Here is a 12,743-nt window from a genome sequence, read left to right on the forward strand (position 1 = left end):
CGGTTCCAAAGCCATCGCAGTGTGTCTGCCTGCCATTTGGCACGCGTTGGATTGGGTTGCGGTCAATAAAAATTTTAAATCCCGCCCGTGTGAGAGAAAAAATACAGATTTGTTTTTTGTCTTTAGCGTTTTGTTAGCTGTTTTGTTTAATGTTTGAAATTCAATAGCTCAAATTGATTAGAGGCAATTGGAACAATAAGACCCCTGTATTCCTCTCTTTGCAGGCGGTGAACCATGAATACATGAATCTTGATTAGTACAAATTCAATCATGTTATTGCGGTAGCCTACAGCTAGGGAGGAAGCTAACATGAATCCATGATTCTTATTAGGTGGTGTTTGAATGCAATAGAGCTAATAGTTAGTTAGCTAAAAACATACTAGTAGAATTAGCTAGCTAATAAATAGTTAGCTAACTAGTAGCTAATTTACTAAAAATAGCTAATAACTAAACTATTAGCTAGGGTGTTTGGATGTCTTTAGCTAATTTTAGCCACTAACTATTATCTCTAATGCATTCAAACACCCTCTTAGTACAAGTTCGACCATGTTAGACCCTTTTTGGTTTGAGGGACTAAAAATTAGTCCATTTATTTTAGTCTCTAAATAGCTAAATGTTGGGACTAAAACAGAGACTAAACTGATTTAGTCTCTAGTCCCTCAAGAGGTGACTAAAATGGACTAAACCATATTAATTTCATCTTTTGCCTCTCATGTATTTCAATTGGACTAATGACAAAATAATGTTAAAGGGCATTTAGAATCATTTAATGTGTTCTAAATACTTTTAGTCCATGCAACCAAACAGGTAGGGAATAAACTTTAGTCATTCAACTAAATTTTTAGTCCTTTAACATTATTCTGCCATTTAATTCTCTCTAGACTAAAGGAACCAAACAAGACCTAGTTGGAACAACCTACAGTTGGGGAGGAAGCTGCCATAAATCATGTAATTGCGATAGCCTACACAGTTGGAGAGGAAGCTGAACGATTTCACTCTCTCTATCTAAGCACAACACTCTGCATATCCACCCTAGTGGATCTATTACTGCATTCGCTTCCACATTTTTCACTGCTGAAGTTTATGGTGCAAGTCGTATTGCTAGTGCTCCCTACGCGACCTGGCCCTACCTTCTTTTTTGAACAAGTACATAACCTAATTTCTTTTTTCCAACAAGTACATTACCAACGTTTCGCGCAGAATTCAGATTTGCCTTCTCTTCTCGTGACGAAGATAAAACTGTGGGAAAGAAAACGCAAATAATCTGAAATCCATTTCAACATGCTTATGCGTTCATCGTTTTCTTTTTCGTGATCTATGTCTTGCACAATTGTCATTCAGCAAAAGTTGGTTCTCTTTTGCATGCAGAGTAAATGATGGCAGTTTGTATACCTGAGCAGCTATGCTAACTCCTCTAGAGCAGCAAGTCAGCAAGCCTCGAGTCAATCATCATTTAACAGAGGTGCTTCTGTTATCGTTCAGTACACTTGAGAATAACCCAGTGCCATAATCATAACAACGTTATTTCTTCCATGGGCCATTTACTACCAAATAAATGCAACATAACGCCTAGGTTTGGCCTTGTACGTCCCCACCAAGACCAGAAGGCAAAATAAACAGACTCGCTACAGTGGAGGCATCACACGACAGATGTACAAAGTTTACTCAACTCCGGCGTCAAAATGTCTCAATCAAGGTATCAGCAGGTCCCATTCTGGGAGAGATTGGTAAGGGCTAATTGAAACTACGCCGGTGGTTGCCTCCTCCTGCAATATCAGTGTGTCAAAATAACACAGCATTATAGGAGTAGTTTTCACAATAGAACACAATTCTATAAGGACGAAGAGGGTTAATAACAGGTGACTTATGGCAGCTCATGTACAAAGTAACATTTAGACAAAACATTAAACTTCTATGGCAGCTCACAATAGAACCTACAAATGCTAGCTAAAAACTATTCCCTCTGATTCCAAATTGTAAGCCGTTATGGCATTTCTAGGTACATAGCTTTTGCTATGCACCTATATATAGATTATGTCTAGATAAATAGTAAAAAGTTATGCATTTAAAAAAGACACAACAAATAACAATTTGGATTGGAGGCGGTAGCTAACATTTTAATAGGTATAGGTTTATAAATTATAATGCTAGCTAAAATCATTATACTTCGGTACAAGTAGACAACAATATCTCCAAACAGATGCACGCCACACAAGCTAAAAATTATCAGGATAATACATAACTACATAACAAACCTATGGTGCCCAACATTTTATCACCTTTTTGGTCGGACGCGGTCCTCTTCAAAATCCATTATTCCTCCAGATTCAGAGAGAAACTCGTCATGCCCCCGTAAGTCAATGTCTGCCTGCTTAAATTGTTTAACTTCTGCCATCAAGTAAGAAACATGGTTCGGCAACACTATTTAATACAGTAGCTGCCATTATATGAACACTGAAAAATAATAATAAATCTAAACAGAAGGCAGTCAGGCAGATTGTGGGAAAATGAGGATAACAGAGCATAACTCATCACAAGAATATGCAAATTTATTCCTTTTTCTTCAATCTTACTAAGACCAAATGCTTCAATTCAATCCAGCTCACCTTGATTGATTTTTTGGCCTCTTCCACTCTGTCTTCAAATTCTTTCTGGTGCTTCTTGTTCACCTCACTCATTGTGTCAGCCCACTTGATTTTCTCCTGAATTTGATGCAACAGTCTATCTGATGTCCCCAACCTGAGCAATGTTACATCTTCATAAGAACTTGTAACAAGGTAATTTAATTTCCTTGAGTTTCACCTCATAGCACAAAAAGAGTGAGTACCCATAATAAATGGACAAGTTGCTACAAAAATAAATCATCAGCAAAAGATGCCAAAATCACTACCATATGATCTTACTTAGAAAGGAAGTTGATGTTATCTCATTCCAGTTTAACAATAATACCATAACAACAGAAGAAACAATGAATATCTATCCAGTTGAAAGGAAAAACCTTAAGAAATACTCCCTCCATTCCAAAATAGTATTTGTTTTAGGGTGTTAATGAATTCATATAATATTTCGTTAATGAATTCATATAATATTTCATGTATGTGTATTATATATATGTCTAGATTCACTGTTATTCATTTGAATATGTTCAAAAAATAAAGTGCTAGAACGAATAATATATTGGGACAGAGGGAGTATAAAACAATTATAGCTTAATTTAGAGTGTTACTCAAACAGGACATGGCTTTTAGAGAACAATATGAATATATGATACACACAATTTTATCACATCATGATCATAGCCACATAAAACAGGGTCGAAGGTGTCGACTCTCAACCCAGGAACATCGATCCGGACCCAGGTACACGGGGGTCATTTTCAACCCTGCCGTGTAAAAACCTCTCACAAGTAGCAGACCACATTCCTCAACCCGGGAACTTTGCGATGATCATCATCCTACCAAAACAAATTATCTCATAAAGCTAATATAGGTAGCGACCATGGCACCAAGAAGACACCGAGAAGAGTAGCACACTCAATAGAAGAATAAACATAACAGAAAAACAAGTTGATTGTCCGATGGCAAACAAACCACAATGACATTGAAATGTTGTATGTGACAAATAAAATTAAATGACAAATACAGAAACAAGCATTCACATTTTTAGGAAGTAAAGTTGTATTAAACACGCATGCACATTTACTGGATGTAGAAATATTCCTTAAATAAGCATACACACCAATCAGACAAAGTCTCTATCATGTTCTTTAGCTGATCAGGTGTAAGATCTCTTCCAGCTGCAAATTGTACCTAAAATGAATGCAGAGAAAATGTTCATAAAAAAGTTATCATTAGACAGAGAAAACGATGCTGCAGATACAGGCCGCAAGCATCTTGCCTCAAAGCACCTTCTCAGCTGATCCAGTTTGCCTCTAACGATACCCTGCATGAACATGCAGAATATTATGGATATGATGTCAAAAATACTTTAGGCAACACTAGAAGTATTAAAAACCACTGAAAATAAGAAAAATACCAGAGCCAAAATTTAAAGAGGATGTAACAACTCACCGAATACATGCACTCATTGATTAGGAAATCTTCGAGTTCTCTTACATTTGAAACGTCTAACTCTTGCATGAGCTGATCATATGGTAGTATCTGAAGAAAGAATTATAGTAAACAAGTGAGTACCTTAGAGTTCTACAGTGTTATGAATCCTAGTTCATAACGGGGATAAACGGCGCCGGGAAGATAGTCGTTGGGAGGCAGCTGGGGCGAAGAGCCTATGTTCTCTGGCTGCCTCTGCAGCTGCTCCCTAGGGTGGTGTGTTGTTTTTTTTCCTTTCACAGGATGAGTTCTTTTTTGTATGCTATTTTCTGGCCCCCGTGAGGAGGCCTGCTGATGTATGGTCTACTTTAGACCTCTTTATCCTATCTTCTTAATTTATAAAGGGGCGCAGTTCTCCTGCGCGTTTTCGAGAAAAAAAAGATAGCCGGGCGGAGTCGGCTTGGGAGGGACTAGACTATTGGAGAGATCTAAGACTAATTCTTCATTCCTTTTTCTCCCTAAGGAGGTACAACCCATCCTTATATAGATAGGAAGACTTGGCTCCCAAGTAACAAACTCAATCTTATCTAATCTAATCCTAAGTAACTAACTCAATCTTATCTAATCTAGATCCACTAATCCTAACCCTGAGTCTATCCCTATGGGCATCCATGCCCTGGGCTGCTGCCCCATGACATTCCCCCACCCTTCGAAGACAGCTCGTCCTCGAGTTGTAATGGGGTGCATGGCAAGAACCTTGTTATCTAACTTGATATGCACGTGAAAGTGCAACCCTAACTAGAAGCCTTTTACATCTCGTCTTTAATTTACTTGCAAATAAAATAAAGAACCTAACATATGCCAAGGTTGGCCCTCCTGGATCCCATGGGAACAACCTCGTCCAGGCTGCAAAGGCCAAGACGTGGTAGCTCACCAGTCCTACGACCTGAGCTGCCGCGAGTTCCAGTGGAGACAGCGCCACCAACCAGACGTGTTCTTGCTGTCCACATGGCTATGGATCAGGACGGTGAACTAGAGTGGAGGATCGGCCAACCATACTGAAGGCCTTGCCACCCCATGTGTTGTGTGTTGTTCAACGCGCAATATCGATGCAAGTCGTTGTGCCAGGAAACGGCGGGCCGCAGCCTCCAGTCGTGCTACCACTTGTCGTGCTTGACGCCGCGCAGGAAGCCACGTGCCGCAGCCTGAAGACGGCAAAGCCGCTGCATGCAGCCGCGCTGCTGCCGCAACTTGCCGCACTAGACGTCGTGCCAGGAAGCCACGTGCAGCCGCCTACAGTCGTGTTGCCGCTGCTGATCGGCGGTCAGACTCCACCTTTGCTATGAGTAGATCACGGAGCTGGAGTGCTGGACGATAGCAGATCGGGCCTGCTCCAGATCTGCCCTGGAGCGAGCTCCTCACGCCATGTGCGATCGTCCACAGCAAAAGTCATGGGAAAGGATCCCTGACTCATGATACCATATGTTATGAATCCTAGTTCATAACGGGGATAAACAGTGTCGGGAAGATAGCCAGACGGAGTCGGCTTGGGAGGGACTAGACTATTGGAGAGATATAGGACTAATTCTTCATTCCTTTTTCTCCCTAAGGAGGTACAACCCATCCTTATAAAGATAGGAAGGCTTGGCTCCCAAGTAACAAATTCAATCTTATCTAATCTAATCCTGAGTAACTAACTCAATCTTATCTAATCTAATCTTTACCCACTAATCCTAACCCTGAGCCTATCCTTATGGGCCTCCACGCCCTAGGCTGCTGCCCCATGACATACAGGGGAAAAAATATAGCATGGAGTAGAAGGTAAATACTTTGCTACAAAAATGTTTCTCCCGATGTTAAGCTAAACATAACATAGGTCCATGTATTTCATAGATTTGGCACACCTAATAAGATCAATTTTTTGGCTGTTGGTTAACTAATTGACCAAAGAAAATTACACTTTTCCCCTTCAGAGTTGTTTCCTACTAGGCTGTTATACACGAATATTTACTAATATAGGAACAAAAAGGAAGATTATGAGACCTATATAACAAACATGCAAGATGGGTAGCTACCAATTAACATGCCTGGAAGTGATGGCTACAAATAAGCATAATCTTGTGTCATTGTCATGCTATAGCTGATTGCTCCAAATATTAAATAGGCTTCGTCAGAATTTGCACCTTAGTTGACTCTGCCAGAGTTAGCACGCTGAGCTGCTTTAGCTTTCGGACCTGGTCAGGCAACAGTGCTGGAAGGAATCCAGAATTACCTACACTTGCACAAAGATACATTAAGGAATAAGACAATGTGCATATTTTTCTATAATATGCACGCTGACAGCAATGGTAGATCAAACAAGCAGAAAATTCCAGAAACTACAAGTGGAGTGCACGTAGGATATAAGCCCACAAGCACAAATATGTTCATACCCTTATTTATGAACAGTTAAATGGGCATTCATAGTAGTTGGTAAAAAGGTGGATTCATCTCAATAGCTCAACCTCTGGTTGCTAGCATGACAATGTGATGTGTTCTCGGTTTGTTGACCAGAGATAAAATTTTAAATTTAAGTCATCAGCAACATTCTCTAAAATGTGTGATCTCAACAATAGAACTCCATCACCTACCCAATGGCCTTCATCCAGAGTAAAATTTCCGAGTTCATATTTCATACTCAATATTATTTGGACCAGAAACCCCATAATCCAGCTTTTATTGAAAAGCCACGGGTAGAGTTGCTGGGAGTACTCAAGACAACGACCAAATAGCACAACCGGAAAAACTCACATAACCAACGGGCACACACCGAGACGCACGGCAACGAATGCAAAGCCGCGAGCCCGCAAAGGTCTAAACAATGTAACAATTGCAAAGGCGCAGGCCACAATCTTACTCTTGTAGTCATTCAGGGTACCGTAGGCGAAGAGCCGGAGCAAGTCCAGTGACGACGCGTACTGCGTGCCAGTGAGCTGCGCCGATAAACAAACAAACCCGCGTCAGATCGCGCCACACACCACCTAATCGACGCGAAGACAAACAGATAATGAAACCCAAAACCTAGTCCGGCAGCGGGTCCCGGAGTAACGTAGCAGGGCGCACGCCAAGGGCAGTGCGCGAACCTTGGAGAGGGCCGGGAGGGTGAGGAGCTCGGAGAAGGCGAAGAGGGCCGGGTGGGAGGTGGCCTCAAGCACCAGCGCGGCGAGCTGGGGCGCGGACGAAAGCGCCGCCGCCTGAGCGGAGAACTGCGCGATCAGCTCCGCCTGCCGCCGCTCCGCGTCCATCGCCATCGCTCCGCGGCGCGTCGGGAGCGCTAGGGTTAGGGTCTGTAGGGTCCGACGGGGCTTCCTGGGGTTGGGCCGTTTGGGTGTTTTTCCTTGCCTTCACTCTCGCGACCGTACTCTGTCTCAGCAGTCGGCACCTATCATGTAGACTTCGCCTCCAACAAACTAGCCAAATGGGTAAGCCAAATTTTAGCTAAATCTTCAACCGATTAGTTATCTAAATCGTCAAACTATTCAACTCTCCAAATTAACTTTTTCACTAGACAAATTTAGCTAACCATCTAACTAGTCAAATTAGATATGTAGTCTGTTGGAGTGAGATGTTACGTATAAAGTATAATCTTTATGAAAAGGTAAATATAAGGTTAAATAAAGAGCAAAAAATAAGAGTATCCTCAAGATGCTCTTATAAATCATCTTTATTTAACACTACTAGCATATGACACCTGCTAAATGATTTTGAGAGAAAGGAAGAGAGAGGTTGACGACAACGACGATAAGGAGGGAGGAGAGGGAGGAGGTGGCAAGAAGAGGGGAGAGGTTGAGGGTGACAGGGTCTGTGGTAGATAAATTTTTCTGGGTCCTTACGAGCATAGAGACGTAGTTCTGTCTCACACGAGGCTAGCTCGGCGAGAGACGCAATTCCGTCTTGTCCGAGACCAGCTCTGGGCGGGAGACGCAATTCCGTCTCCCCCAAGGCCAGCTCTGAGGGAGACGCAGCCCCGAGTCCAACCTCGAACAGGAGATGCAGTTCTGTCTCGTCCGAGGCCAGCTCTGGCGGGAGACGCAATTTCGTCTCACCCGAGTCTAACCTCGGGCGTGAGACGCTGTTTTATCTCGTCCGAGGCCAAACTCGGGCGGGAGACGTTGTTCTGTCTCGCCCGAGGCCAACCTCGGACAGGCAACGCTGTTCCGCCCTGCCCGAGGCCAACCTCGGACGGGTAACATTGTTCTGACTCGCCCGAAGCCAACTCTGGGCGGGAGATACAGTCGCGACTCGCCCGAGGCTAACCTCAGGCGGGAGCGTAGAAACGCTCCATGGGTAGCTTGATGGGCCTCCCGATGACTTGCCTAGCAAGGTATGCCATCGGGCCGCAACCAAGCTGGATGAGCTCGATCCGAGGAGGTGAAGATCGGACGACCGAGCCATGCACTAATGCCTTGGGCAGGGAGGTTAAGCGCTCGACCCTAGGAGGCGCATACCGGACAACCGAGTCATGTGTTGATACCTCGGGGCAAGGATGTTGAGCATACCCGAAGTGCTAGATACCCGGACCTAACTTGGATGAAGGGCAACTGAACTCCGGTTGAGCAGGGGTGCATGGCGCACTAAAAGGGGGATTCAGTTAGAGTTATAATCATCATGACTTGTAAAGGGATAACCCTCTAGTCATCTATATAAGGGCGACGGGTGCCCCTACAATCTCATTGGACATCTCTGAGAGCACCTAGAGGGGGGGTGAATAGGTGATCCTGTAAAAACTTAAAACTTAATCCACAAAACTTGATTAGGAATTAGCACAATTAAGCCAAGTGGCTAGAGAGGAGAGCTTGCACAACACGATAACCACAAAGAGATCAACACAGAGATGGCACAGTGGTTTATCCCGTGGTTCGGCCAAGTCCAACACTTGCCTACTCCACGTTGTGGCGTCCCAACGGACGAGGGTTGCAATCAACCCCTTTCAAGCGGTCCAAAGACCCACTTGAATACCACAGTGTTTTGCTTTCACTTTACTATATCCCACTTGCGAGGAATCTCCACAACTTGGAGCCTCTCGCCCTTACACTTTGATGTTCACAAAGAAGCACGGAGTAAGGGAGGGATGAGCAACGCACACAAGACACAAAATCAGAGCGACAACACGCACACAAGTCGCAACAAGAGCTCACAACACAACTCGACAAGTTCACAACTCAAATAGAGCTCATATTGCTATCACAAAGAATCAAATGCGCGGAGTCGAAGTCTTGGTGCTTAGGAATGCTTAGAGAATGCTTGGTGTGCTCCTCCATGCGCCTAGGGGTCCCTTTTATAGCCCCAAGGCAGCTAGGAGCCGTTGAGTGCATTCCAGGAAGGCAATTCTTGCCTTCTGTCGCCTGGTGCACCGGACAGTCCGGTGCACCACCGGACACTGTCCGGTGCGAATTTCTTTCCTTCTTTGGCGAAGCCGACCATTGGCACTTGAGAGCCGTTGGCGCACCGGACACTGTCCGGTGCACACCGGACAGTCCGGTGCCCCCTTCCGACCGTTGGCTCGGCCACGTGTCTCGCGCGGATCGCGCGGCCGACCGTTGGCTCACCGGACAGTCCGGTGCACACCGGACAGTCCGGTGAATTATAGCCGTACACCGTTAATCACTTCCCGAGAGCAGCAAGTTCGCCTGAGCCAGCCTGGCGCAACGGACATTGTCCGGGGCACCACCGGACAGTCCGGTGCACCCAGACAGAGCTGACTTTGGCTGAACAAAGCCATCTTTAATTTCAACTTGATTTTTCCTGTTTCCAGCACTTAGACACAATACATTAGTCTCTAAAACAATGTACTAAGTCTGAGAAATATACCTTTATACTTGATTTGTACTTTGTCCACCATTCAACACTTAGGCACTTGTGTTGGACACTAAATCACCAAAATACTTAGAAATGGCCCAAGGGCACATTTCCCTTTCAATCTCCCCCCTTTTTGGTGATTTATGCCAACACAACATAAAGCAAGTAGAACAAGTGCAAAATCAATTCAAATAAGAACTCAAAATTGTTTTGATTCAAATTTGGCATATATGGATCATTCTTTGCCACCACTTGGTTTGTTTTTGCAAATCAAACTCAATTTCCTATCTCTAAGTCAAACACACTTGTTGAAACATAAAGAGAGATATTTCAAGAGAAATTGGTCAAGGATTCAAAAACTCCCCCTTTTTCCCATAATTAAGCCTTCTCCCCACAAGAGACCAACTTTTGACAATAAGAGATAAACAAGAGTATTTTGACAAACAAAAACGCATACTCTACTATTTTCAAAATTCACAAGTGGTAGTTGATCCATTTCTTGCTTTGGCCTTATTTTCTCCCCCTTTGGCATCAAGCACCAGAACGAGATCAATTTTGGCCCTTTAACCCCATTGCCTCACCAAAATCTTCAACCAAGAGTAAAAAGGCAATAAGAGTACAAAGATGAACTCGGAATAAGTTACTCTTTCATCGGAGTGCAGTGGAAGTCTTGCATGGTCCAAGTCCACCTTTCCCTTTCAATCCACCTTTGAGACTAAATCAAGTAAACTCAAGCACACAGTTAGTCTCAAAGGGTCAAGTTGTAGCATGCCTCCCCCTAAATGAGTGCATCACTTGCAAATGGACTTGTGAGGTCCGGGGATCATGAGTACAACTTGAGCACCATAAATAAACAACAAAATGCATTAAGGAACATGATCAAGGCATAGAACACATGTATGCTATAAATCAATCCAGGTTCCGTGAATCTAAGACATTTAGCTCACTACGCAGCCTGCAAAAGGTCTTCTCATCTAGAGGCTTGGTAAAGATATCGGCTAGCTGGTTCTCGGTGCTAACATGAAACACTTCGATATCTCCCTTTTGCTGGTGGTCTCTCAAAAAGTGATGCCGGATGTCAATGTGCTTTGTGCGGCTGTGTTCAACAGGATTATCCGCCATGCGGATAGCACTCTCATTATCACATAGGAGTGGGACTTTGCTCAGATTGTAGCCAAAGTCCCTGAGGGTTTGCCTCATCCAAAGTAGTTGCGCGCAACACTATCCTGCGGCAACGTACTCGGCCTCAGCGGTGGATAGGGCAACGGAAGTTTGTTTCTTAGAGCTCCATGACACCAGGGACCTTCCTAAGAATTGGCACGTCCCCGATGTACTCTTCCTATCGACCTTACATCCAGCATAGTCGGAGTCTGAATATCCAATCAAGTCAAAGGTAGACCCCTTTAGATACCAGATCCCGAAGCAAGGCGTAGCGACTAAATATCTAAGAATTCGCTTTACCGCCACTAAGTGACATTCTCTGGGATCAGATTGAAATCTAGCACACATGCATACACTAAGCATAATATTCGGTCTACTAGCACATAAATAAAGTAAAGACCCTATCATAGACCGGTATGCCTTTTGATCAACGGACTTACCTCCTTTGTTGAGGTCGGTGTGTCCGTCGGTTCCCATTGGAGTCTTTGCGGGCTTGGCGTCCTTCATCCCAAACCGCTTGATCAAGTCTTATGTGTACTTTGTTTGGGAGATGAAGGTCCCATCCTTGAGTTGCCTCACTTGGAACCCAAGGAAATAGCTTAACTCGCCCATCATCGACATCTCAAACTTTTGAGTCATCACCCTGCTAAACTCTTCACAAGACTTTTGGTTAGTAGAACCAAATATTATGTCATCGACATAAATTTGGCACACAAAAAGATCACCATCACATGTCTTAGTAAAAAGAGTTGGATCGACTTTCCCAACCTTGAAAGCATTAGCAATTAAAAAGTCTCTAAGGCATTCATACCATGCTCTTGGGGCTTGCTTAAGTCCATAGAGCGCCTTAGAGAGCTTACACACGTGATCGGGGTACCGTTCATCCTCGAAGCCAGGGGGTTGCTCCACGTACACCTCCTCCTTGATTGGCCCGTTGAGGAAAGCACTCTTCACATCCATTTGGAACAACCTGAAAGAATGGTGAGCGACATATGCTAGCAAAATACGAATGGACTCTAGCCTAGCCACGGTGTGCGGAACCTCCCAAGTAATTAGGCCCACCTACAGTTGTCCTTGTCCCACGGACCTCAGACAACCCTGTAGGTGCCCCTGAACTACTTGACAAGTTCGGTATCTTCTTTCTTACCTTTCCAGGAACGTTTCACCCGTCTTGCAGACATTACAGAACATCGGAGATAAAGAAATGCGGAAGCGATTACATAACTTACATTTATTAAAAAGTAGGATCAAGTTGTTTATTACAGACCAGAAATATAAAGTGAGTGCTGAGTAGTATTATTACATAACTAAGGGAGGCAAAAACTCCTCCCGATAAGTTTTTCATAAAAGTTTTCTTATGGAGGACCATGTCCTCCCGCATCTTCACTCTTGTTTCTCCTCCTTAGGAACCACCTTGGCACAGAAGCAACAGAAATCTGCTACTTCCTCACCTAAAAACAACGAAGGGATAAACCCTGAGTATGGAATTACTCAGCAAGTCTTACCCGACTAAAAAAAACTCTCAAGGGTATGCTGGTTTAAGGGAGTCAAGGTAAGGCTTCTCAATAATCAAAGACTCTTTTTTTTGCAGAAATGCTTACTAAAGTGGATCCTTAAAAATCCAGTTTTATTTGTCAAGTTAAGTAAACTTACTTATCTCTAGAGTTCTCTCTAACCTAGTTCAAACACTTATCC

The 12,743-nt window shown here is 43.7% G+C and overlaps 1 protein-coding gene across 4 annotated transcripts; it reads right to left on the reverse strand.

Moving 5' to 3' along the window:
- Positions 1-1,363: 1,363 nt before the first annotated feature.
- Positions 1,364-7,500, reverse strand: LOC100191376 (COP9 signalosome complex subunit 7). Of its 4 annotated transcripts, none has more exons than XM_008668802.3 (9): positions 7,172-7,500; positions 6,946-7,021; positions 6,233-6,321; positions 4,071-4,160; positions 3,898-3,942; positions 3,739-3,809; positions 2,607-2,739; positions 2,280-2,368; positions 1,364-1,766 (listed from the first exon to the last, which is right to left on the reverse strand). In XM_008668802.3, the coding sequence occupies exons 1-9, from the start codon at positions 7,337-7,339 to the stop codon at positions 1,745-1,747; spliced, it is 783 nt and encodes a 260-aa protein (XP_008667024.1). In that variant the 5' UTR covers positions 7,340-7,500; the 3' UTR covers positions 1,364-1,744. The 4 variants fall into 4 exon arrangements, with proteins under 4 accessions (XP_008667024.1, XP_008667025.1, NP_001130282.1 ...); XM_008668803.3 differs by having other exon boundaries at positions 2,280-2,388; positions 7,172-7,487; NM_001136810.1 differs by having other exon boundaries at positions 1,365-1,766; positions 2,280-2,371; positions 7,172-7,434.
- Positions 7,501-12,743: the final 5,243 nt, after the last annotated feature.

The sequence above is a fragment of the Zea mays genome, chromosome 2 (assembly GCF_902167145.1).
Source record: "Zea mays cultivar B73 chromosome 2, Zm-B73-REFERENCE-NAM-5.0, whole genome shotgun sequence".
Lineage (NCBI taxonomy): Eukaryota > Viridiplantae > Streptophyta > Magnoliopsida > Poales > Poaceae > Zea > Zea mays.

Coding starts and splice junctions, on each gene's coding strand:
- LOC100191376 (NM_001136810.1), bottom strand. CDS start 7,339: ATGGCGATGGACGCGGAGCGGCGGCAGGCGGAGCTGATCGCGCAGTTC. Junction 2,740..3,738: donor ATAGAGACTTTGTCTGATTG/GTGTGTATGCTT, acceptor AACATTGCTCAG/GTTGGGGACATCAGATAGAC. Junction 1,767..2,279: donor GACCGCGTCCGACCAAAAAG/GTGATAAAATGT, acceptor CTGATATTGCAG/GAGGAGGCAACCACCGGCGT.